The sequence below is a fragment of the Falco rusticolus genome, chromosome 2 (genome assembly GCF_015220075.1).
Source record: "Falco rusticolus isolate bFalRus1 chromosome 2, bFalRus1.pri, whole genome shotgun sequence".
Lineage (NCBI taxonomy): Eukaryota > Metazoa > Chordata > Aves > Falconiformes > Falconidae > Falco > Falco rusticolus.
In genome coordinates, this window is record NC_051188.1 from 89,755,082 (window position 1) to 89,782,662 (window position 27,581).

The window sequence follows — 27,581 nt, forward strand, 5'->3', positions numbered from 1 at the left end:
CTACAGCTGCTTCCCTTTGACAGTTTTACAGTAATAAAAAATAAAATAAGAAAACCCTCACTTTTGCTTTTAAACACAAATCTTTTGTGACAGATTAGACATGGAGGGATAACCTCCCTGGCCGGAGGAGTCAGGTATTTATCTGCAGGAGTGAACAGCAATATTCAGCAGAGACATGATACCGGCAGCTTGATCCTGGTCATGTGAATAACCTTAAAACCTTTAAAACCCAGGGAAATGCTAAAGAGATGCTCAAAGGGAATTTGAACAGAAGTGACAAGGCTTACCCATCAGTAAAGTTTCTGCACCAAAATCCTCACCTCCGCTACATAGCCCTTGCAGTCCCCACCACTTCCAAGCACCCGCACTCAGCTGAGGCAGCACAACACGGTACCAGCAGCCAGCCCATGGCTGCCCCATGCCCTGCAGGTGACTCAGATCACTAAAATACAACTCTTGGGGGCTTCCAAGCCCAAGAATATAATGAACCCAAAAGCTACTGTATGGTGAGGAAGAGCCAGATGCAAAGAGGTAAGTTACCACTCTCATGAAAAGTCATGTACATAAAGATCTGCAGTGTTCCTAGATATTTCTATCAGGTTTGAATGGGCTTGAAGAGATGCTAACCTTGATGGACATCAATGCAGTGCATGGCTTCCCACCAGACCCTGCTCTAAGTATTGATCTGTAAAGCATTTTTAGAGCAAGTGTAAAACATACGGACATTTTTGTGTTTATAGTAAAGCAGCACACTGCTGCTTGCATTTAAAGTAGGAGGAGACAGGGGAGCACATTTTAGATGTTCCATTGGATCATGAACTTTCCAGGGAAAGCCAGACTGCTTCTTCAGGAGAGTGCAGATCCCATGGGATGGCTATGGGACAGGCATTCCCCGGTGCATCAGGTACATTGAACCCCATGCCGCAGGGAAATCCCAAATAATTAGGTCTGAAGGCACACACAAAAGGTAGCCTGATGGCAACATGGTAATTCAGTCACCATGCAAGTGCCAGGAGAACAGGGATGTTTTTCCCTGCTCCTTTCTGGTAGAAAGCAGGTCTTCAACACTGGACGTGTGGCAAGGCCACCACACTGCCCCATGCAGAAGACCTCACAGGCAGGATTTAAAACTCACCTGGCTCTGCCATTTCCCCAGTGACCATCTCCCAGCAGCTGGGCACCGAGGCGGCTGTGGCTGCAGGCATCACCCTGCCAAGGCTGTTCACTTGATTCTCCTGAAGGCTCTCAGACTCCCCTCACCCTGTCTGTGAAACTCCCGGCCATCTCCATCCACAGCTTCTTTGTGAAGCTGCTGTGACTAACTCACATTCTCTTTCCTGATTAATTATTTTGGAATGAGTAACAAATCATTAAAAACCAGGCCTTTTATTGATAATTTGCAAATGGGAGCAATGGTTCGATTCTTGGAATTGATCATTTGTTACAGCCACTTCCTCACGACTACACAAAACACGGCATTTGTTGCTTGAATCATGTAGGTTAAAGCTGCATCTGGGAAGAAAATATGCCTCCCTGTGGCATGCTGCAAAGGCATCTTGTCTTTTCAAAACAGGTGCAGGAGGAAAGGAAAAGAAGCGATATGATGCCTAAAAATGATATGTTCATGCTCCTGTGGAGCACAGAAAGGTCTTCCTTTATTAGCTGCAAGAGAAAAGGTTATGGTGCAAGATAGCATGGAGATTCAAACCTTACAGGCATGGACTGGAATTTGTTGAATCTCCCAAGTTAATACACAAACAGCCAGGCCAAAGTAAAAAGACCTACAGAGCTAAAATAATTTCTGGCTTAATAAAAGCTGATTTACTAAAGCTGGGAACTGAAAATCCACCCTGCTCATCCTTCTGTCCTGCTGAAAGAACCACAGAGGCCCTGCCTGTGTCCACACATGTTTCCAGGACCCCTCCAGGTGTGAAAGCCTCTCCAGCCCTCCCCACTGCTTTTGCCAAGGTGCACCATGAGGCTGCCTGACTCGGAGAAGCCCAGAGCGTGGAAGGGTTTAATATGACAAGCCAACAGACAATACAGTCAGGCTACCCTTTCCTGTGGCCCAGACCTCTGACAGAGTATCTGACCGAGCAATGGAGTAAGAAAGTGTGGAAGAAAAAGTTAGGGGAAACAAGCAGGGCAGCTGGTTGTGAAGAAGTCTGAGAGGCTCTGAAAGATTGCAGCGAATGTGACATTTCCAACACATATTACCTTTGTAATGTAAGGAGGTCGAAGTGTTTTCATAAATTCTCTGCCCTGCACAGTCCCTTACGCTGTGGTGATGGCAGCATCCTACTCGGGGCCATTGCACCTCCCTGCATCTTCCTTACCACTTACAGCCTGCGGCTGCCACGTCCCTGCACTGGAAGAGGCTGCACTGATGCTTGCCCTTAATTCCCTTCAGTTTACACTTTTATGTATTCCCAATTTCTGTCTTAATTCCTCTTTGGATGTTTTAACACTGCAAACCATCTACCCTTCACCCAGCATGTCCCCCTGTAACCCACTAGCAGAGGAAAATTTCCTCCACGATCCCAGTTCTAGTGGGGTGGCAAATGGTGCTAAACATGAACAAGACTAAGCAATGCCATGCAATTCAAAGCAATAGCTTTGAACATTACATTTTCTTTCTGTGCTTAGAAACAGAATTTCTCTTTTTTGGCAAAGAAAAGCCATCACCCTCCATGCTTTGCACAGCCAAAAATAATGCAGCAGGGACCATGTGCTAAAACACTCTAACCAGGCAAGCAATCTTAGAGAAGTAAAATTTGAACATTTTACCCTTCATAAGCAAAATGCCACCACAGTTCTTTCAGATGTTGGAATGATTTAGAAACTGATGTAGACTAATCCAAAAGTAACTCTAAATAGATGGCTCACTTAACAGCTATATTCTGTGTTGAAGGCCCTGCTAAATCTAAAATAGGGTTTACTTTATTACAGTAATGACAACAAAACCAGCAACTTGAGCCTGCATTTGGTGTTTAAATGCACTAACGCTATAAAAATAATACACTGTAAGGTGGTCCTACACCATGCAGACTGTGCCTTAAAGAGACGAGAAAAAAGGAATAGTTAGGCAAAGAAAGAGCACTGTTATCGTACAGCTGAGGAACAGAAGCACATTGCTTGGCTGTCTTTCTCATAATACCATAGGAAGGATGAGCCTAACCACACCTAACAGGGTCTGGTTGTCCCAGACAATATTTTCTCACTACACTGCCATCTTTCTTCAGGGATGTAAATGGCTTATTGCAAAAGTAGATTTTCATTAGCACCAACTTCGTTATCAGAAACCCAGGTGCTCATGGCTGAGTCATACATTAAAGTGAATAACCCCTCTTCTTCTGCCACAGATGGCTGTTATGGACAGCTGTAGTTATAGGCACTCTAGCACCACAATATAAGAAAGAAATTTATTTTAGTAAATAAAAAATTAAAAAAAAACAAACCAACAACCAAAAAAACCCCACTAAGACTTCAGGACCTGAATAGAACATTAAGGAAAGATCATCATTAGCTCTATGTGTTCGGATATTGTCAGGTGACAGGTATGCAAATCTGTACAATAAAGCTGCAAAAAGCACAAAATTAAAATTATCAGTAATATCCCTGCTATACAAACAGAAATATAATAACCCAGGGCACACCTGGGTTCAAAATCCATCTGAGTCCAGGTGACTAGTCAGAAGTACACACTGTGTAAAGACGTTGTTGTATGTTTCATTTGTTCCTCGGTGTTTTCCGTTTGCTGAGGAGCTTCCTTTCATTGATATGGACAGAGCTCTCACTGCATGCTCAATTTAATCAAGAAAAATCCTTATGGTAACAAACTATAGCAGGACAAATCTTCCTTTGTGCCAGCTGCTTTGTTACATAGCCCTGTGCTAATGTTTCTAGCACTTACGTATTTTATTGGAATATTTAATTGGAAATGTAACACTGGATGCAGGGATTACAAATAAAGTAATGGCACATTAATTCTATTTATTATTTTTTTTGCCTAAGTTGCATCTGGACTTCTAAATGATAATCTAACTAAATTGAGAGGGTGACTAGAAAATGTGCATCACTGGAGTTTTACGAGCAGCTGTTAAGGAAAGGAGTGATGGCTGGGCACTAAGAATAAAACAGTGAAAGAGCAGACCTGGTGCTACAGTTCTGTGTTTCTATAAACCACCATAAAGGTGAAAGCAACCGCATCTCTGCAGCTCCCCATGAACTAACAGAGAAATACATACACTCAGACCCAACTTTGTGTGTGGACAGAGTTTTTCTGCCTGGAAAATGTATCTGCCTGAGATTTCCTACTCTCTGAGGCCCATCCATACAGACCCCACTGATAGCTGTTGTTCTTCTGAGGACTGAGGGCCAAACCATGGCTGACATCAAAGTCAGTGTCAAGACTGTTGTTTTTCTTTGGTGCCACATTTTCCTCCTGTTCTGCTTTTGCCCTCAATGTGCTTGTAAGCTGCAGCTGTATCTAGTGTTGATGTCTCACAGTCTACTGACAGTGGGTGGGCACAGTAATGGTCTCTTCCCATTTTTACCCAACCCTTACTTTCTCACACTAGCTAGCTACTTCATTTGTGAAATAAAATTAGTGGCCCAGGTGCAATCTATTCTAAGTCTTACCCAGACAGTTGGTTTTGGCAGCTTTTAACCTTGAGTGTCAGTGGTCCTGCTAACCAGGTTTCAGTTTTCAGTCCTCACCAGGAGAAGCCGAGCCACTGTTGCCTTGTTATACATATACATTGCTTCTACGTTCATTGGTGGCTAGAGACACCAGTCAGGCAAAAAGGCAGTTCTTCATCTCAGAGAGAATACAGCTATGGATTCAGCAAAAAAACACAAGTAATAGATGAAACAAATGTGGGGAGGACAAAGACAAAGCAAGACGACAGCAGAATTCATGATTTCTTCCATTTTCCAAGCAGCTCTGAGAGCTGGCTGTGACTTTGCAGCACTCATCACACTGCAAGCAGTGACTTCAGGGGCACCATTTGTGTTTAAAATACTATTCATATGAGAAGGGGTGTCATATTCTTGTCCTAACTTTCCCAGCCAAGCTACCTTTTGCAGCAGACATCTATGCTTTCATGAAATTGCTTTTCCTCTTTTACTGATGATATCTGTACATAAATATCACAAAAGTTTGCTACTCTAGTGAGACCACTTTCTGCAATTTAAAGAGCTGAGAAGCACATTACATCGTTAGTCAAAAGGGCAGGAGTAAAAAGGTTTGAGATTTCTAACTTAATTTGAGGTATTCTGTGCTTGTGTTGTGCAATAATGTGAAAAGTGTGGGCGGACACTGGTCTTATAGTGCACAAACCTCTTCAGGCCCTCTTCCCAACAACACAGCAATAATTCACTTACTGTACAAGCTACCATGCAGAGAATGACATTATATTCTAAAGCTGTGGAAGAAAAACAAAACATAGTTAATAACAAAACATGTTTTCTTCTGTGTGTGTCAAGGCTTGAAGGCCAATTGATTTTTCAGAGAAGTCAGAAGTAATATGTATCTCTTCAGCATTTTGATATCCAGGACCACTGATACTTCTTCTTTTTTAACTGTGGCAAACAGGCTGCTTTCAGGGTTTACAAGACATTTTTCTCCTGTTGCAAGTCAGGTTGCTTCATTATTTGTAATGGGAAAAAAATGATTTCTGGGGAAGTTGGACAACTGGAGAAAGATCAGATGGCAGAATTTCTCTTAAGTACAACATAAAAAACAATCTAAGCATGCACATTTACAGAAGGCTGGATTTTTAGATTAACACGCACATTTGGAGAGGAACGTAGTGATCTTGTAGTAGGAGGGTAGAGCAGCTCCTTGCAAGGTAATGCAGACGAAGTAGAGACAAAAACTTCATACCAAAGCTTCTCCACTTCAGATTTAATTTGGATTCCCTATGGTACCTGGGTCTTTCTTTTTACTATATACTCCAATGCTTGGGCCAAAGCCATGGTATCTGGGTCTTTGCTAGGATAAAGCTAATGCAGATTTTCAGGCTAGAATCCCCTGCATAAGCGATTTGCTGTCTGCCTTTGCAGGCTACTGCCATTTCAGATCAGACTGTCAGAAGGCAGTGTGTGTGAATTTTAATTGTAGCTAAATCAGAAAATCACCTACTTGCTCTTTCATTTGTCAAGTGCACTGGACGCGTGCACTCCAGATTTCAGTGCCTTCCAAAAGGGTGCAAATTCAAGGTTATACTTTGGATTAGCCATTTGTTCTTTAAAATCTTTCCTCTTTTCCAGCTAGGTGGCATGCCAGGTCCCATAAACCTCTTAATATTCTAGCTTTACCACACAGCTTTTACAAACAAGGTCATAGAGAACAGACGAAAAACATATAATTAATAATTATCAAGACCTACTGCTGTGTGGCCTGCAAGTCCCCGCTCAGAAATTAGAACCAAATTATTCCAGGCATTTAAAAAGGTAGTTAAAATATCCAGCATACTTAAATTAACTCCTCTGAGAGAGTACACCAGCTCCATTAGCTCCCTGCAAGTATTTTGCTCCATGCTAACACGTGCCACAGGCCTCAAATCACAGAAGCTGGGTTCCTTCCCATCACACCTGCCTCACTCCCCACATGACCTGAAACATCTTTCTGGTTCCCCGTGACTTGTCTCCTTCTCTCCTTCACCATCCCCCTCACATCCCTGCCCCCCATGTTAATGCCAGCTGATCTGGAACAAATGCATAGATTATCAGGCAAAGCAAGTCAAAAAGGAAGAAGGTTTCAGGAAAATAGCTGTAGTAGTATGTAGTAATATGTAGTGCATTCCTAGTCCTTTTATGAGCCCTCCAGGTTTGTTTCAGTCACTGGTAGAATGAGAGGGAGCTACCAAGCAATGTAAACCTTTATCTAGGGTATTTCTGAGCAACTTGAACAGTATACGGTGGCATTCCTTATCAGACTCTGAAAGTTAGCCAGTGAATTGTTAAGGATGCATAGATTTTAAGACTAGAAGGCACCAGTAGGTCTCAAAATCCTGGACACGGAATTTGCTCTGCGTTCCCTTAGGAAATCCAATAGTTTATTATTTTTTAAGGAATTATTTTCTAGGTAAAAGTGTTTATACAACGATTTAAGACTTGTTAATTTACCATTGATTTACAGAAAGATATTTACTTTTGGTTTAGAAACTTGAAAAATTGAGTATATATCCCCACAAGGCACATCTGCAAGGGGTGGACCAACATCCTCCTAAAGAAGCTCTCCCTGAGAAGAACTGTCCTCTTCATGAAAATGAGCTCCCATGCCTCAGATTTTGTATATTCTCTCATCAAACGTCACGCTTGTCCTTTGCCCAAAGACAAGGTCTGCAGTTAGTCAAATAGTACTTCAAAGGCATCTACTTCCTCCTAGTAAAATAATAAATTAGTGAATCTTAAATTGTGATATAAGCACCTTCACCTAGAGAATAATTACTTATGTTCTTCTGATAAATAATAAAAGGGAATTCAGAGTAAGAACATTTATTCCATAAATAAAAAGTAAGATTGTATCCAAACATCTGTCACCAAACTTAATGTTTCTGCAACCCAAATCCATTTCTTAATTGTCTCCTTTCTGCCTGGAATGCAACTGTTTAAGTAATTTCTGAAGCAGCATCTCTGTCATTGACAGACATCTGTGCAGGATCAGTGATGTGCAGAAAATATTCTATTTATAGAGAGGCAATCATCCCTTTCTCTTCTTCTCTCCTCCCACCCACAGCTCTTTGCAGTGATATCAAGGGAGTCCCAATCCTGGTATTAATTCCTTTTCAGCTGAAATGCACCCATAAACTTTAGTCAAGAACAAGTGAATAAAGGAAAGTGAAGCTCATTTATTTTTTTTATGCTGAAAAATATTTTTAGATGCCAACCATGGAGTTTTTCTAATGTTAGAAAAGAGCAGGATTTGCTGAAATAGAAAGAACAGAAAAATAACATTTAACAAACCATATAGCATTTATTGTCTATCATAGCAGTCTGTAGGTAAAGGCCCAAGGTAAAATATGTAACTTTGAAGATGAAACAAAACCAGGTGGCAATTATTACAAAAACTTTGTATTTTCTTTGCGAAAATATTTTATTGAAATTTAGCCTCTACCTAAAACGACCTTGCTGAAAAAGTGCTTATAATTCTTTCCTCAGAAAGAATGCTCAGGCTTTTAAAAGAAAAAAAATATATCTTTAAGTTTCATAGATGAAAAGCATTTTGTGAAAAGACCAGTTCTACTTAATTATCTATGTCTTTCTATGGAGCTAGGATGCTCCCATTCCACCACAATCACACTGCATCATAATCTTATCACACAGCAGCTCTGGTGTTCCAGCCCCAGTATAGCTGGATTAGATTGAGTACTTCTCAGGAAAAGGAATAGGAAAACTCTTAAGAAACTTTGTAATGACACATATACCGACTATAGTATTATTTAAGAGTAAAACATTTCAAAGTGTACTTTATTTTTGTTTGAGGGACTAGTCAAATATTAAAGATCATATATTGTTTACTTATGAAGAAAATGTGTTATTACTTTAAAATGGAACACACACAGCAGGGCAGAAAACTTTGTCATGACATACTTTATCACCCACTCTCATCTACAGAAGAATGAGTAGTGAATTTAGAAGCATTATAGCTAGTAATTGTTCTGTCTCCAAGAAATCTGTGCTCAACAACAGGTTTTACATCGGGAATGTTTAAGCGAAAAAAACTCCTATAAAATGTCTTTAACACCAAACAGATGACTGCACACATCCAATGTGAAGTGAATTGGGTTTATGATTATCGTTGTCTTCAGAACAGTATTTTTTGCTCAGCTCTCTGCATTGGCTGGAATTAGAAAATTCCATATTCTGGCTTTTACGTCTCTGGTCACAATAGCAAAGGCACTTAGGCTGACTTGGTGGAAACCAGGGTAACTTGCTACATAGCACAGGGGTTCTCATGGCTTTCCTGTGCCTTTGGAAAGGACGTTGCATAAAACTAGCTAATTGTTCCGTGGTTCAACAATTTAACTTATATCTGTGTTGTTATTGTGTGCAATTTTTCATATGTACAGTCTGCACTGCCACAACTTCCGTTAGAAATATTTCTAAATTATATGAGAAATTTGTAATGATCAAGAGGTATAATTGTTACTTATAAACACCTATTCCACAAAATACCTTAGTTAAGTTCATATCAAGGTTAGTGTTAGCAGTATGTGTAATACAGTCTGCTAACTGGAATGACTATTCTCTATAATTAGCTGAAGACCTTTCTGCGGCAAAGGTAAGGTGATCTCTTGGGTTTTCCTTGCCTAAGAAAGATATCGCAAAATTTAAAAATACTTTCCATGGGACCAGCTTGCCATTCAAGCTACACTAAAAGACAGTACTTCAACCAACTATTCTGTAGACATCTTTCTTGTTTTTGCCAAATGTTTTTGCATCTCATGCACAGTCAGGCTTCATTCTACTAGTGCTTCTGATGAGCAAAACTTTTGAACTAGGCTTGCATTGCTAATTCCACCAAGACCTTACACAAACCACAAAAGAGAGTGATTCAGTTTTGCAATCCTGATAAGCCACCCAGCAGACTGATCTGCTTTCCCCCAAGCTAAAATATACAAGACCTCCATGTGACTTCCTGGATGTAAAAGAGGCTGACTACTAAACAGTTTCAGCACAGCTTTGCAAAGTCTAAAGAGAAACCCGAAGTGCACTGTTCACAACTACTACTGCCCATGGGAGAGGCAGATGGAGAGCCTGACCAGACGCCTACTAATTTAGAAGCCCACATGGCAGAGCACATCACAAAGACAGCCCTGATTCCAAAGTAGCACTGCCCCAGCAGAAAGAATGCCAGAAAAACATCTAGAAGAGAACAGCTTGAGGCTAAACTCTTTGTTAATTTGCTTCCCTACCTCAATCCTTCCCTTTTATTGAAGGCTTTTATAACCACTGTGTTTGTCAATGCCAGATGCAGATAAAATGCAAGGCAGTCAGGATGGAGATCAGTGGAAAACTGGCCAAGGGTTGCTCCCTGGATTCAGTCAAGTCCTTGCGTCTTGGAACATGACAGCTTAAATTTTTTAAAGCAGTTAAGTAATACTGAGACTGCATTTGCGTCTCCGGCAGCAGCCAGTAACTCTGCCTTCTGCCCTGGCCAGGAAGGCTCATCTTTCGGGCAGGGAACGGAGATAACATCATTAACATCATTTAAATGAGCTCTGTGAAGATTGCTCCACAGCAGCTCGGGGAAGTGCCACACCACTTCTGAAGACAACCCCACCTGCTCGTGATGAAGGACAAAAAGTCCAGTTTAATGCATTGTCAGTGTGTGTGGCTCTCTCAGGGCTTCACGCCTTTCCTCCTAAATGATGAGGCCACTGGTGTGTTTGAAAGCTAAGGGACAGATAAATGAATTTGCTGTCACCCTTTTTTTTTAAGTTTGTGTCAATTTTACTTTATTTTGTCAACAACCCCAAGGAGTTTACTAGCTGACCTTCCTTAGAAGTGTTGTTACATGTCTGGAAATAAATTGCTAGAGTTATCTGTTGTCTTTTTTTTTGTTAGATATCTATTGAGGGTTTTTTTGTTGTTTCTTTTTTATTATTATTATTCTTGTAACACTTTGAAATGTGGGAGCTGGAGGGAGATAAGTGATACAGGTTTGCTGGACTGGCACAAACGTAACAGGGTCACAATTTATGACTCAGCTCATTCATGGCAGATTGTATGCTCTTGAGATGCTCGATGATTTATAGCTGATGCAAATTGTGATACTTACTGTGCCATTAGCAAAGGCATTATCTCTGTTGTGAGAACTTAGGATCAATATATGTCAGCAGAGACAGAAACAGTATTGTGAGCTTGCTGATACAAATGGGTTTGTGGAGAAGCATTCTAGGATGCCATTTGACACAGCCCTTTGAGAATTTTGAGAATAACAATTTTATTAACAAAAATCCTGAAGTCGGGTAGCTATGTCTTTTGCAATTGTTAAGTATGTAATGATGGCCAGAGTGCATTAGCACCCTCCCTCAAAAAATAATTTTGCAAGTTGCAACAAATCTGTTTACTTAAAAAACTAGCCTGTGATCTGATGCTGGCAGCCATTTTCTAGATAATAACTAAGAATATGCTGAGATACTGTTTGTGATTGTGAAAATAAGTTCCCAGAATTAATTAATTTTACTCTGCAATTAAAGAAAATGCATTTTGTGGAGAAGTTCAGTACTAATTGGAGCCTTCCACCAAAGAAGAGGATCAGCACCATACGTTCAGGTCACTGAGCACAGACTGGGTCCCACAGTGGATAGACAAATGTCCAATCTAAAGCTATGGTAAGCAAGCCACTGAGTACAGTCAGCTCACAATAAATAGCCACACAAACTATTTATTCCAGAGTCAGTTTAAAAATCATTGCTTTTTAGCTGACAACTCCAAAGATTAACTTCAGAAATAAACCATCTTTTACGGTTGCTCACCTTGCTATTCTTTCAGGAAGGACTATTTGTACAACAGCACAGCTGAAAACACCACCTGCCCTTTCTCGAATGTATTGGTTAGTCTAGAGCTGACCTTCTTTCAAAGCTCTGGAGCATTCGATATGGCATTTTGGTCCAGCTCACCCTGGAAACAGTTTATCAATCATAAAATGCTGATCTCGCTAATGAAGGGTGCTCAGATTGCTCACTTGCAACTTTACATGCACAGCATTCACAAGCATGTAACTATTTAGGATTCTCCATAAGGCTCTTAATAGCACCACAGACATTGTGTTTGGCCCCTGCAACAGTTGCTTCCTAGGTTGGGGACTCCACACCTCCCTGAGAATTTGTGCCAATGTTTGGCCTCCCTAAAAGAGAAGAATTTTTTCCTACTATTTATTTACAATTTTCATTATAGCTATTTCTTTCTGTTACCTTCCAGCGCTGCAGCCCCTCTGAGAGTGTTATCTCTGTTATCTCTACACTCTCCCAGTTAGATAGTTGTAGACAGCAGTAAGTTTTCCCCTTCACCTTGTCTCCTCCAGTCTGAAAAAAACCTGGTTCCCACAGCCTTGCCTTTATGTCATGTGCTCTGTCCCCATGACCATATTGGCAACTGGAGCTGGACTTGCTCCAGAAAGTCTGTATATTCCTTGTAGTGGGGAGCCCAAAACCAGGTGCAGAACTCTCAGAACAGCTTCACAAGTGCCAGACAGAGGGGAATAGTCACTTCCCTGAACCTGCTGGCTATGTTTTTACTAAAGCAGTGCAAGATGTGATTGGCCGCCTTTGCCACAAGAACACACTACTCACCATTATTCAGCTTGCATCCATCCCCAAGATCCCTAGCTCCTTTTCTGCAAGGGAACTTGCTGATCACTCAGTCCCTGGCCCATACAGCTGCAGGAATTCTCCTTCCCCAGGCGCAAGCTTTTGCACTTCCCTTTGTTGAGCTTTATAAGGGTCCTATCAATGTCTTGCTCCAATCTAGCAAGATCTCCCTCAACCCAACTTGGTGTCAACTGTGAATTTTCTGAGACTGCACACCGTCCCATTATCCAGGTGATTAAAAAAGACATTAAAGAGTCCTGTCCCAAGTATCAGTCCCTGAAGACCATCTCTAGTGACCACCAATTAGATGCACATTGTACTATTCATTGCAATCCTTTAAGACCAGTAGTCAGACAATTTTCCATTCACCTTATTGCTTATTGTCCACCTAGGCAAACCTTATCCCACCAATTTGGCTATCAGGGTATTATGGGAAATCACACCAAAGGCTTTGCTAGAGTCAAAATATACAACATCCATTAGTCTCTCATTAAGAATTATCTATCTTATCACAGAAGGCCATCAGTTTTGTCAGGGACATGGAGCTGGTAACTCCATGCTGGCTGTTTCCAATCATCTTTTTGAAATTCAAGGACCTGGACAGGGCTTCCAAGAGGCCATGCTCCATAAACTTTGTCATGCCCTTCCAAAGCTGCTATAGAGCAGCCACATGGTGATGTTGGTCAACTCCCTTGGTGCTCCTAGAGATATCCTATCTGGTCCATCTGGCTTGTATATGTCCAACTTTCTTAAGTGCTCCCTTATTCTGTCCTCCTCTCTTCTGGGTATTGTTGCAGTCCCTCCAACTCTGCAACCAGGTTCAAGGGCATGAGAGTTCTGAATGCAGTCTTCAGTATCAAAAAATCCAAAAAGGCACTGACTACCTCAACCTTTTGCATGTCCTTTGTCCCTTGATCTTTATCTGTACTTAGCAGCAGGCTTACAGTTTCTTCAGTCTTCCTTTTGCAATACTGTTATAGAAGCCCTTCTTGTTGTCCTTCACATCCCTTGCTAATTTAAATTCCAGATGCCTTTCTGATATCTCTATGTTTTCTTATATTACAGTAAATCAGTTAAATTCATCCCACTGGTAGGAAGAAAACTCTAAGGAAGAACTTACTGGAGCCATTTACACAAGGGAACTAGCCAAATGCATCTAAATCTTTCAAGACTTGGAAGCAGTACCCAGATGGAAAGGGATGATTTCCAGATGTCAGCCCTCCATGGAAGATTTCAAATCCTCAAAGAAAATAGCTCGTAGAAAATTCATCTTATAAAAGACATCAGAGAAAGAGAAAAGTCATTGTTCTCTTTTGTTGCTGTGCTTCTCAAATACTTTCCCAAACTGACTCTTGCTCTATATTTTTTAACTCACAATGCACATTAATAACCAGTTGTCTTTTAACATTCTGCCAGCATATTGTATCTACTTTCACTTGGAAAACTTCTGTTTTTTCCCCATGGGGCATTAAGATAAGCACTTTATTAATTAAGCTGCCCAGAATTGGATTCAGATGATTGGGAATGCTACCACTTCTGTCAAGTGTAAGACATAATTTTTTGGAAAGATGAAAGACAGCTCTGAAAAAAATAATAATTCAGAAATCCATGGTTGAGCACACACTCAGGGGCCAAGGCACTGTGTCCTTCAAATCCTTGCTCCCTAGGGCCTTCCTAGTAGAATCTTGATGCAAACAAAATTTTGGAAAATAATAAGGGTTATATTCCAATTTGTCCTCATAATGAAAGATGACAATGTTTCCAACAAGTAAATATAAAAACCCTCGGAGAAGATAAAATGTGCTCTTGATCTTTCCTTTAAAGATTATAGTTTGCTGTCAGGCATTAGTCTTCATATTTTTGTGTGAACTATGCTGTAGCTTACAGAGGGTTCAACACATTTGCTGGTTTTGCTATCAAAAATTTGTGACATTGTTTCATTAAATACATCAGGTGTGAAAATGGCAGGAAGAGAAAACAGTGACTATCAAAGAAGGTGCTGCCAGAACTCTTTTTTCAAATGACTTTCCAGCCTGAGGTTGTCACTGTAAAGCTAGAAGAACTGATATCAGCTATCTTGCCAAAATTATCTCCTCCTGCCTTTGATGCCAAATGTTTTATCTCTTTTTCTTTTTAACTTTTTGCAATGACGCACAATGGAAGAGTTCCAGTTTCACTTCATTTTTCACTAAAACAAAGCACACGGTCACACATTTACATCTGCTACTTGCTGTATTAACACCCAAAGCCTGCCTGGCTCCTCCTTTAGCCCCTGCCTTCAGGCACATTTCTCTTTCCATGGCAGGGACCTAAGGCAGCAGGTCTCCAGTTGTATTCCAACTTAAAATGGCAAAATAGTACATTCCTTTGAAGTTGTCCATTTATACATCATCTCTTGCACTGTTGTCCATTGCCCCTATGAAATACTCTTATGGGATGCTATAACTGTTACCATCCTGATTTCCTAAACCATACTTTTTTTTTTAGTTCTTGAAGCCTCTTCCCACATCAGCTTGAGAATCACTTTTCTGTTTCTCATTTTATGTAATATTTTGGCTGATGCTTTCCTGTTTAATGACTATCTAACCACTTCAGTCAAGGCCTGGGAGCTTTGCCTAGCAAATGAAAAGGCTTTCATCAGGGATTCATTTTAGATCTTCCTGTATTCTTGCTGCATATTTTGACTCAAAACCCACCCAGGACCTGCTTTCTAAACCCTCTCTACTTCTGTCCACCTTGCAAGAACAGCTTTTAAACTCTTTGCTTTTAAAAATCCATGAGCTCTATCATAGATTCACATCTCTGTTGTACCACATTTGTGTGTCATCTTGACATGGAGTGCAGGGCTCTTCCAGTTCCTGTGCTACGTAATCAGTTAGCTAATTCTTGCCAGAATTGTCTGAAAAGTGGTTTTAAAATCACCCAACTATTTTCAGGACTTAATGTTCCTTCTAAATAGTTGTATTGATATCCTCCCTCTGTACAAGCAGAACCAAGCACTTCTTCAGTGCTCTTTCAGGTGCCCTCTGACCTCTGGGAAAATTCAGCTTCGATGAGGAGACATTTCAGTGTTTCTGCTCTTTCATTTGGGGCCTATCCCACTGTACTCTTGATACCAAGGACATTTCACTCAGTCACCCCAAGAGCAGGACCTGGATAGAGACCTGTCGCTTTCAATTTTACACCTGATCTGTCTTCATATGCTGCTATAACATCAGTCCAACAACCTGTTCACCAAAATGACTGTTTCCAAGTCATTTTGGCAGAAATGTTAGTCTCTGTTGCGACGGTGTTCTCCCCCTGCCCCCAGCCTGACCTTCGTTTCCCATAACCCTGCTCAGTTATCAAGCAGCAGTCATCAAGGGTGTGTCTGGTCACGATGGTTGCCTCTGGCTCACAGTGGATTCAGGGGGGACGGAAAACACCACCGCAGCCCAGGGCTGATTTGGGCAATGCGCCCACCTAACCACAGTGCTGGTCAACGTCCGACTCAAGACAAACGTGGAAGAAACTAACTTCTGCAGCTGGTACGCAAATATGACCGAGTCAATCATCTCACCCCATAAACAGCGAGCAGCCCAAGAGCCCTTTGTGCTCTCCTGGATGGCAGCAGGCTGCACAACAGGATGTCCCTTTGAGTAGAGATGGCCCTCAAGGTTACACCTGCCACAGAGATCCCTTACTCCTTCATACTGAGATACCTTGCCACAACAGATCCTCCATAAGTGACTAACAGATTACTAAATGTTGTAAGCCTTGCTAAGATTATATCTTATATTGATTGTGCACATATAATCCTTTAGAGATAAATCATTGACCAAGTCTAGGACTAAGTTTGGATCCAGCTGCACCTAAATGCCCTTCTAGGAAGGAGTTGAGAATGCAGGGAGGTCCTCTCTGAACCTCATGACTCAATGGGAGGGTCTATCTCACAGTTTTATCTGACCTTGTCTTCTATGCAGTGGATAATCAAGTGTACCTTGTCATCAAATCTTGTTAAATCACTGTTGCATTTACCATTGAACTTTGTTAAGTCACTAATTTATAGCAATAAAATATATTGTTGCTTCATTCTTGTGAGTGAAGTGCATCACACCACCTGCAACACCTTTAGAAAAAAGAAAATCTGATTTTTCAGAGGCATAGAATGTCATAAACAAAATGATTCCCCAAAGGATACGAAAAGGAATTATTCTTCAGTTCATTGATTTTAAGGCCATAAGGGACCATTATGAATATCAAGTCTGAACACCTGATAAAGGCAGGCCATGGGATTTTCCACATTAATTCCTCCATTAAGGCCATACTTTGTAGTTGAACAAAGGAACAGGTTTTAGACTGGCAGCTAATTAGATCCATTAGAAAATGCCACTTCTCTCTCCAATTGCCCCTAGTAATTTTTTTTTTAATAGATACACATAGTAATTTGAAGTCTTTTAAAATGAATGTTTAACTTCCTATCAGAGCTGGACCATTTACATCTCCTAGAAGAGAACATTTGCTGTGAAGAGCACAAGTGCTCACTCAGACTTGGGAAGCAGGTAAGAGAGAGATGAGTCCTGCTGAGAAAAAATATCCTGATTCCAGCTGAACACAGAGTAACCCAGGAGAACAGGAAATAAATTAGGGAACCATTATTAATAGTAAAAAAGATGATGCTAAGCTTTGAACTACAGTTCTCCATTTGACACAGAGCAGAGCAAAAGCGGCACGTACAGCGACAGCTGTGTATTCCAGACAGAAGGCACCAACTTCTCTATGTTTGTGGTCAATACACATATCCCTATAAAAGCAGGCAGAGGGCAAGGCTGAACCTGGGCAGCCCAAGGCAGCACATGAATTCCCACATTTTTCAAGGTTTCTGTGATCTTTGGCTCACAGGGGTGTGCCCGAAGGCTGTTTACTCCACTGTTTACAGGAGGTCACCCTATATTTGCACAGTGCTGAAAGGTCCTGCGGGTGGGTGGTCTGCCAGGAGCAATGTGTGAGGCAGCAGTGCTGGTGGGGTGATGCAGGATGCAAGGCTGGAGGATAAGAGAGGAGCCTAGCCTCAGACTTCCGGGTGGGATATGCAGAAGGTGGCTGCTGAGGCAGGGAAAATGCTGCTGGTGCTTTACTTTTGGGCCCTGGCATACACACCATCAGGGAGAAGGTGTAGGTAGGAGCAGGATGTTGGAGAAATCCATCTAAAAGCTGTTAGGAGTGGCAAGTGGCAAATTCCTACCCCCCTATCACTCTTTTCTTTTTTAAGGAAAGGCGTAAAGTCACACCCAGGTTTAACCAGCCATCAGTTGCTCCAGATGACACGGAGAGGTGGCTTTTCACAGCAGTGCAGCTCCGTGCTCCTTCCCTTCGCTGTGCCTGTACAGCCCAACCCAAAAGATGGCACTGGAGAGTTGCTTTGCAGCAGTGACCGTAAGTTCACAAGGAGCAAGACAAGAACATCAGACCCGAAATTTAGGGAAGGACTGCAGCAGAGCTGCTAATCTCACCTGAAAGGATGGGCTCATGTCCAATTACAAGTATTTTCCAATTCACTGGAAAAACCATTACACTGATGGCAATTGGATTGGTGCAGCCATGGCAATCTTGAAAGCATTTTGTGTATCGTTGATTAAATGATATAGTGGTCAAAGACTGAAATTGCTTCTCTAGCAAAAACCCAGAGTGGATAGTTTTTTATTTAAAATGAGCTAATATGGCACTTTTATTTGTAAAATCACATGAAAGGAGGAAAATAAAATTGAGAGATATAAGAGAGGGAAAGCACCCCTTTGTTTTCTCTTCTGTCTGATTATCACCACACTGTTTTAAAAATCCCTTTGCTTCCCTGTGTAATCAGGTTGATTAAAATCCTCCAAAGAAACAAAACAGCTGCACAGACCTCCAAAATCACACTCCTCTCTACTGTGTGTGCATTGTATTCTTTTCAACAGCTTTGTTTTCAAATTACTCTTTTCCCTTCATTGCCTCTGAAAGCCTATTACTGGATTTATTAAAACAAAGACGAATAAGCACGCTGAATACAGACACAGTGATTGCCTCAACACATGTTGCTCTTGCAAGGAGTACTGCGCTAGCAGGTCTAACTGCCGGCTGTTGCTGAACTGACGGCACAACAAAGGAAAACCCAGCTGAAATAATGGAAGTGTTCGCTAAAGGAAAGCTCCACGTTTTGCCCCTCTACCACGTGCTGAAAAGCTAAAATAATAATTATTAAGCTGAAGTCAGACCATGACATTTTACTTCAGCCCAGCTAGGAGGAGAAATATTCCTATATAGTCTTTAAAGTGACCCGACACCTTTCCACTGTCTCAGGCTGGGAGCAGGTAGTGCTGCTACATGCTGCTGCTGCAAGCTGTGCCTTCCAGCGGATTAGCCCAGCAGGGGTGGCTTGGGAAGGGGCCACCCTGCCTCCTTCCCAGGCTGCTTGGCTTTGTTTTGCCCAGCTGCAGGAGGGAGAAGGGATGAGGAGAAGCTGGTGGGCAGGCTGGAGGTAAAGCACACAGCACACGTCACGCACTGCACGTACGCACGCTGTACGTGTGCACTGCACTTATGCATACTGCACATACATTACATATAGGCATGCTGCACACCCCCTCCCTTGTAAGCAGGGCCTGGTGCCATCGAGGCAGCTGCCACGGCTGCAGGCGAGCTGCTGGTGACAAGAGGCCAGCAGAGCCTGACACCTGGCCGTGAGATGGAGGGGAGGGAAGAGAAATGCACGAACGGTGGTGGCTGGTGAGGTGGCACACCTGTGCTTGCACCAGTCCTTGCACCAGTGCCCGTGTGAACCAAGGGGTGCCCGACAGCTAAGACAGCGCTCTCGGGGCCAAGCCCCATCCTCCTCCCCAGCTGATTTTTCACACGCAGGTTTAACCAAACTGGGTTATACCTGCTCTGTGAGGAGGTGCGTTCCGCCTGCTCCTGGAGTGGGAACTGGTGCCAGAGCCACGGGTGACTCCTGCCTAGGCAGCATGGAGGGTGCCCTGTATCTTACCGAGCCATCCTGTGCTGCTGTCCCTGCGGTGGAGGGGGCTGTTCCTCGCACAGCCCATCCAGCATTTTGGGTCCTCTCAAAGTGAAGGGAGGGACAAGCTGCAGGCAGAGGAAACTCTGCAGGTGCCCATGGCTGTTAACACTGCCAGAGCATGCACAAACAAGACGCAGGTGCTTTTATTGCTGGCCTCAGTCAGTATGATGGCTCAAGGTTTTCCCAACTTTTTGATTTTCACAAGAAATTTAGTTTCTTGACTGGGACAACTGATGTCTTTGTTTTGCTAGACGGTAGCATTTAAACGTGTTGGATGTAGTGCAAGGTGCACAGGGCAAGCGCTCGCTGCCTTCTTGCCGAGCAGCTTTTCCTGCCTGTGGTGGATCATCCACCTCCTCCCCGGCCACCCCGCATCTGGGCAGCACTGTCCCTGCCATGGGCACTGCCAGGTGTCCCTGTCACTCTAGTAGTATGAAAATTTTCTTTCTCATCATGGAGACAAAAATGCCTCAGTGGTATAAATAAGCCTACACTTAGTTTGACAGGACATTTCATGTTTACTTTGATAGTTAATAGAGCCTTATCTGGGAAAGTCAAGTTGAAAAAAACACTTCTCAATTCTGAAATAAAGTAACTCTTAGTGTTTAAAAAGATGATAATGCAGTACCTGCTAGATAACGAGTAAACATTATCAGCCCTATGCAAATGACAGAGGACAGGGCAGCTTTTGAAAATCCCAAAGGCTAGACATTTTTTCTGGCTAGAAGAAAACATGTGCCCAAAATAGTTTTATAACAGTAAAGTCTATGTGTAGTTATCCAGATGCAGTGAAATGCTGACCCCACAGATGTTAATCACCCAATGAAGTCAGTGAGGTCAGAGTTTTACCCTGAGACTCTATTTTTTAAAAATAATTCATATTTCTGACATTTTTATATACACTTACATAGCACAGACTTACAGACTTCCTGTGTTGTGGCCGTGTGCGTGTGTGTGTGTATATAGCAGTACTTGTCCTAATGCTTTGTAAAATCTTTAATGTTTTACAATACTCAAGATTTTCTAATTTCTCTTTATCGCCCTATTCAGAGGCCACTACATATGTTCATATGTTTGCGCTCCTCTCCCCAGTGCAAACCACTGAAGTCCCGGTCTAGCAGAATGCCATAAAAGCATATGCATTAAGAGTGTGATAAAGAGCAGCCCTATTCCACAAAACATGGGGGTGCTTTTAAGACGCAGTGGTGCTGCATTGTTTTGCAGCACGGACCTAGAAAGGCAACAGTTTTTTCCTTCAAAATGCCATGATATGGAGATTGGTAGATTCGTATAGCTGTTATGTGTACTTGGGCAAAAAGAATAAAACAGATGCATAAAACTAGAAGTCAGTGGCAGAATTGCAGATGCATCCTTCTTGGGAGTTCTGGACACCCTAGAATAGGCAGATAGCCCTCCAGCCCCCTGGCCGATGGGGTGAGCTCCTAGCAGGCACAGTGCTGGGACCCCCACAGAGGGCTGAGCTATAACACCCACACACTTTCCAGAGAGTTACAGAGGCAGATGGGTCTCATGCACTCAGGTTTTTCTTCTAGCAGAAATGCTTTAGCAAGTTTGTAAACCATTCTCCTGGCCCAGTTTGGCAACTGCATCTTCTACAAGACCATTTTTAAAAATGTATATCATGGCATATATTCATATATTTGTGTTTTCCTAATTGTTGTATTTAAGAAGCTAATTTTTTTCCTGATTTTACCCTAATACTTTCACAGTGTTGAAGTAAGAATACGTAACATCATTTTATTTTTCAGATTCCTGTCCTGAAATCTCTGCTACTCACATTTCAGAAGGGGAGTATGTAATGTCCATATAAAACAACCAACGCTGCCATTGCTCACAGCAGCACTGGCATGTTAAACAAACTTTGTGGTAGAAGAAGTTTTAAAATCCCTTTTGAAGCCTTTCCCCAAGCTTTGTTAAACAAGTCACTTTTTCACCAGTTTGATATGGATGTTGTAAAATTTCCAGAGACATTTTTAAAAATCTGTATCTAAGTTGACACCTGCAGTTAATGTATGCATCTGTGTACGTGTCTAACCTCGTACATTAAGCTGTTTCAGCTGTGGTGCTTATGGATGATTAAAATTATATCATTATATCTCTTTCTTTGATCACAAATTAGTGTAACACATTATCTTGATTCTCAGTAACGTCCAACTTTGATGTTATATTTAATAAAACATAATGCTGTGTTGGAGAATCCCTTGGGAATCTTTAATTTCTTTTCTTTTTTTAATATATATTACATTTTAAATGGGATTAAATCTCCTGATTAGCGAAGCAGGCTCTTGCTGTAGCAGATAAACCCTGAATTCCTCAGGGCGATCTATAGCCATTGTTAAAGTAGCTTTCCAATATGTGGGCAAGCTCAGCAAACCCCATGAGAGTTAAGCAAAGTATTTCCCTTGTGTTGAGGCTGGTTTCATGCTCCAGCCCCAACCTTTGCTTTGTTCATTCATCTTCCTCCACACAAACATTTGCTTTTACCCATAGAACTGTTGGTAAGGATGTACTGTAAAGTAGGTGACAGAACTGGTGCAGGCTTTCAGAGACAAGCTCTCCCTGCCACCCCAAACCCAAAAGCCGTGTGGAGAGTTGCCTGCACAAAGCTATGGGCTTGGAGAGGCTGTGTCACTGCAGAGCATCATTCAAAAGGTGCAGCGAGGCCAGCTTCAGCCATCATCCCCACCAGGTACAGTTGCTTCTTGCTGCTCATGGGCTTTGTGCTGCCCTGAGCTGGGCCAGCACCACTGCTTATGGACACCCAAGCAGTGCCGGGAAACTGGTCAGAGCCCAAGAAATAGGGCACTTTGCCCAGAATTGCCAAGCTGCTAATGTATAAGGCTTTGGCATGGTCCCTGTGCTTGAGCAGCCCTTGAGCAAATGCTTGGTCAGGCTTGTGCAGTACGTGGTGAGGAACAGCAGCAAGCTAAGCTACCTGCAGTCACAGCACAGCTGGGAAGGCAGCAAAACTGCTCCTTGGTGCTGGCTGGGAAAAGGTGTCACTGAGTTGCAGTTCAAACCTGGGCGTGGGGCTAGGGTTATCCTGTTAAAAATACTTCTGAAAAATGCTTGGAAGGAATTGAAAAGCAGAGACAGGAACGGACTGGGGCAAGAGGAGAAGAGCAAGGCTGATGGGCAGGTGGATCTTATCTCACCCCTGATGTGCTCCAGCAGCTTCTGGCTGGGACAGATCTGCTGCCTGCCCTCCTGCAATTTCTCCAGCATACAGTCTCATCCACAGCAGCTCATCCTATCTTCATTTTAATTGCCTCCAGCAGGTTAGTGGGGGCAAGTGAAGCTTAATAAACTCTGGCTGAGAGAGGAGGTCCTTCTTAGCCTGCCTAGCAATGAAAGTAGCCTTGAGAATGTGGGGCCATGTCATTATGCTCTTTATTACATTGGATAAAAACTATATATTACAGAAGTAACATAGTACAGTTGGGCAGTGACAGGCCAAGCAGCTTTTGCCATATTGCAAGCATAGGAAAATTCTTTATCACTTTGGCTTTTATTGGCTAACACAATTGTCTTTAAAAGTGTCATTCACATATGATGCAGGAAGAAAAATTAAAAAGTACAATAAACTGACTTGCAAAATAAAAATCCAGATTAAAAAGACATAAACATAAAAGACCTTTTAACTCACTATAGTTCTGCCTCTTGAGTTGTCAGGCTTTTAATGTTTCTTTGGAGACAGATAGATAGATAGATATAAAAAATAAAACATTGCTGTGAGATATACTTCTAAGCCTGTAATTAGCTGAATAATACTCAATGAAAAGTTATACATAAACCCCCCTGATTTTTTTATAAATAATCCAAACATTTAGTGTCATGGTAACATTCCTACCTAAAGAGCGCTGAAGTCTCCCTGCACAGGCACAAGCAGAGCTTTATAATACAGCTGGGGTTTTTAGTCCTTCAGCATCCAGACCCAGCTTGGGTATCGTTTATGTACCTAAGCAGTTTACAGAAGTGAATAGCACAGCTGCCTTTTCAGAGAGCTACTCGTGTGTAAAGCTAACTCTTTCACAATGCAATCAGCAGAAATACTCACAGTGTATAAGGTGGTGTTTTAGTGTTTGCAGGGTTAGTCCAGAAAAAGAAGGAATAGAACAGAACAGAATGGAATAGAAATAGGAACAGGAACAGAAATAGGAATAGGAACAGGAATAGGAGTAGGAACAGGAATAGGAATAGGAAAAGGAACAGGAACAAGAATAGGAACAGTCACAGGAACAGGAATAGGAATAGGAATAGGAATAGGAATAGGAATAGGAATAGGAATAGGAATAGGAATAGGAATAGGAATAGGAATAGGAATAGGATAGAAAGTTTGCATATTTTCAGAACCCAAAGAAGGGGACATGGGACAGGAGTAGAGGTTGTTTCTTTATGTCTACACAGTAGAAAAATATCTCTTCAAATTTACACAGCTAAAAATGTTTCCTTCATACGTGATCCTTCCACTCTAGATCACTGGAAGAGAAGATTACTGAACCAACAAGAAGAAACGTTTCACAATATTACTGGCAATTAAAAAAAAAACAAAAAACAACAAAATAAAAAAATCTGAAAGCTCTGAGAGAAGAATATATATGATGAAGAATCTGTTTGCATAGATGTAATAAGTGAGCTTGATAGCAACACAGCAAGGCATTGCTAGCACAGTCCCAGATAGCACAATGTGAAAACAAAGCAAGGCCAGGGAGTCTGGCAAAACACAGGCAATGGGGAAAGCCCTCACAAACCATCATTAGCTTATGGCTATCTTTGGTGACCAAGATTTAATAATGAATTTAATTACCTTCTGCTTTGGTTTCCAACTGGTACCTAAATAGCTGGCTCCAAAGTGAACTGTAAATTGCATTACCAACTGTTTGGTTTGACGTAAAAAGTGAGCAAGTGAGGCAGGCTGGGATCCTCACATGGGCATATGCAAGCCCTAAGCCCTACACTGAAAACCTGAGTCAGCAGCAAGGATTCTCCAAACTGTGATACTATCGATGAATGTGCCAGTCAGCAGCAAGGGCTTCTGGCTTTCCTGGCAGTGTATAGGTCCCCTCTCAACTGCTAAAATCAAGGTACAAAATCTGGTCATACAGTCTCTTCCTCCCTCCTGGTGCACTGCCCCCAAGCCCTCCAGCTTCCTACTATCCTCCCAGACCAGGACCTGGCCCCCTGACTGCTGCAGGATATGTCCTAGAAAAGACGAAACAGATTTGCAGCAGTTCCTCTGCTGTTTGGAATATGCACACCACAGTTCAAAAATCCCTGGTATTAAACTTGAAAGACCTGAGCCTAGCAAGGAGCAGTAAGAGTGACATTTAAGGCAGCAAGCACCAGGCATTTTAGAAGAAATTGCTATCCAGTACAAAGAAACAACCCCATAAACCACAGAATGACAGAATCTGTCCCACTGGAAAACAGCCATGAGAGACGAGCCCTTGCAAATGCATCTCTGATCTCAGAGAAAAAATTAGAAAACTTAAAGCTGACTCTTGAGAAACCAGCTTTGCATTGTCCAGTAATTTATAAAGTTTAGTTTAGATAAGTGTTTGAGTTGATGACCTGACTTTTCTGAGGACAACGACCATACTGGTACTACCTTTAACAGGCCCTGAACTTTGTGCTGTTGATCCAAAGCAGCCAACATCATCATGTCAGTGGTCGTATGAGCACAGGAATTAATTCAGCTCAGTACTCAATGTACTAGGGAACTTTCCGCTTAGTAGGCAAACGGTATCACTTTGCTCAAGACCCACACCTATTTGTTTGAGGAAAGTGTCTATGAAAATACTGCCATCACAGTTTATGTGAAAAGTATCTCCATGAAAAAAATGTAGTAGTTGCAATCCAAATGACAAACTGCAATCCACAGAACTCAGGAATAGAGCTGGCTTGAAGGAAGCAAAAATGCTTTTCCTCTTAAGAAAACTTTTACTTTTTCAGGGAAAATTTGACGAAAGAATGTCCTGGTCCCAAAAAATAGTATTTTCTTTCTAAGAAGTGGAACAGTGCCTTGAATTCAGGAGGGTCTGCTTCCTTCCCTCTGGAAGGTAGCTTGAGGGCCTGTCTCCTTCCATAAATTATGTTTCCATGATGTTCCCCTTCTTTACAAAGAAACATAAGATACTAACCCCATTTGCAAAAACTTGGCTTCAGTTGAACCTTCCTCCACCTTGACTGTTGGACAATATTTCACCAATCCTTGTAAAAAAAGTTTATCTTACTTACATTTCTATACTGGTAAAATAAAATTTAAGCAAATAGAAGAATTTATATATTTGTGTGTGTGTGTATATATATATGAAAGTATTATACACACAGAGACATATATAGATTTGCAGTAATTAAATCAGTGTAAAGAAACTCTCCACTTGAAACAAATGAATGCACAAGGTATAAATAAATACCAGTTAAATACATATCTTTCTTTTTGGGAAGAAAGGGTTGTTTTGTTCCCCCTGCCCCCAGTAATAGTTATGTGTTAAAGTTTTTCTGCTGCAATAAAATGTGGGGGTTTATGAATATTGTCAGAAATAAAATTAAAAAACTCAACTGTCCTGCATGTATACTGTATTTAAACATACTCTACTCCTGCATTACTCTTTTTATCCAGACAAGTCAAATGGTACCGGAACTCTGTTTTTCAGTCCCACATTCTTCTTTCCTTAAAATCACAAATCACTCTGCCCTGTCCAGAACATGAGGGCCAACATGCACACTACTTACATTCCTCTGTTAATCCCAAACACTAAGAAATCTCTAAATTAAAAATGGTATAGTATTTGAGGCTTTAAAATAAATGTAGATGAAGCAAAAGGCAAAGATCAACTCTTAGGAAAATAAACTGCCCACACTGTGAACAGGAATAAGTACTGTAATATTTCTGAGTTTCATGGTGCTGGGAATTCCCTCTGCAAGCCTCTGCTTTCACCATACATTGATTTTTATCATAAGCTGTTCTAAAATTAGAAGAGGCCACGATCTGACAAGTATCCTTTCTGTTCAGTCGTAGCAGATGGAAACCATGAGGTGCTTTCTCAGCTTGAAACTGTTCCAAAATTTAAGGCACTAATCTGACATATTAAACCGAATTTTTATAAAGTCTTGTGTCTTTACATCATGCAACATCATTTATAGCATGCTGGGCAGTGATAGTTTAAGTTATGAAATGCTGTATCACAAAGCAGATCAGGCCTGGTTTTGTAGCAGGTCTCATGAATTTCTTCATCCAGAAAGGATAAATTTTGTGTGGGAGAATTCTGCGTAGCACCCCTGCAGAGCAATAGATTAAAACCAGATTTTAGCTTTTACCTCTTACTCAACTATAAATCAGGAACTAGGATTGATAATGGCAGCTGTCCATCAACAGCAATGCAACTGCAGATGAGCATTAGTAGTTTTATGACTAAAAGGAGTTCCTTTTTTCAATTATTATTATTATTATTATTATTATTATTAAAGAATACCTATCCTCTTCTATTTTAAGTGTTTCTAGGCTCTGAATAGAGAGTGATTAGATCCATGTAGGTCATCAGCATGGATAAGGAAGATGCATTTGAAGTAACAGCTCTCTAGATTGCAGAACTTTATTCTGAAACTCTATCCCGTGGGCTTGAGCTCAGGTGCAGCATTTCACCTTGCAGATCCCTCTTGACAGAAGACCTGGAAGGGATGTCTACCACAGTCGGCAGGATTCTGCCCCTCGGTTCATCGTTGTATTTGCTGGGCAATTGAAAGCTTTACGGAACTCTTCAAAGTTGCTCATGGCACCGATAACTCTGCAAAGAGAAAAGTGACTGACATGCACATTGTCTTCTGTTAAACACTACAGACCCATAAGTGTTTCAGTGTGTTCACCTCAGGTTGAATTTTCAGGCTTTCCATGTCATTTTTCCACAAATAAAACCAAAAAGCTCAGGAGAAGCACTTCCAGTTAAAGTTAATGTGAAGACAATCTTGTTTCATTTGGTGCTTTAAGAAGCATTTAACTTTGCTAGAAACTCAACAGAAAACGATTGCATTTTGTGGATACCATGTGATTTAGAATGATTCTCTAATCTGACCCTTGGCAGCAAAGGTGGAAGATCAGCCGTAGCCTTGCACAGTGGAATCCTCCCAGCACCTGCCAAACAGCTGCAGGCCAGCAGGCAGGCAGAGGTAAGCACACACTGTGGTTGTGCTGGAAATCGTTT

The 27,581-nt window shown here is 41.6% G+C and overlaps 1 protein-coding gene across 1 annotated transcript in view; it reads right to left on the reverse strand.

Annotated features, from left to right (window-relative positions):
* Window positions 1-22,753: 22,753 nt before the first annotated feature.
* The window catches only part of PHEX (phosphate regulating endopeptidase homolog X-linked), a 114,545-nt gene continuing 109,717 nt past the window's right edge, over window positions 22,754-27,581 (reverse strand). The window contains exon 22 of the mRNA XM_037378257.1: window positions 22,754-27,167. Within this exon, the coding sequence (XP_037234154.1) occupies window positions 27,065-27,167 (103 nt within the window). The 3' untranslated portion in view covers window positions 22,754-27,064. The remainder of the gene's footprint in view (window positions 27,168-27,581) is intronic.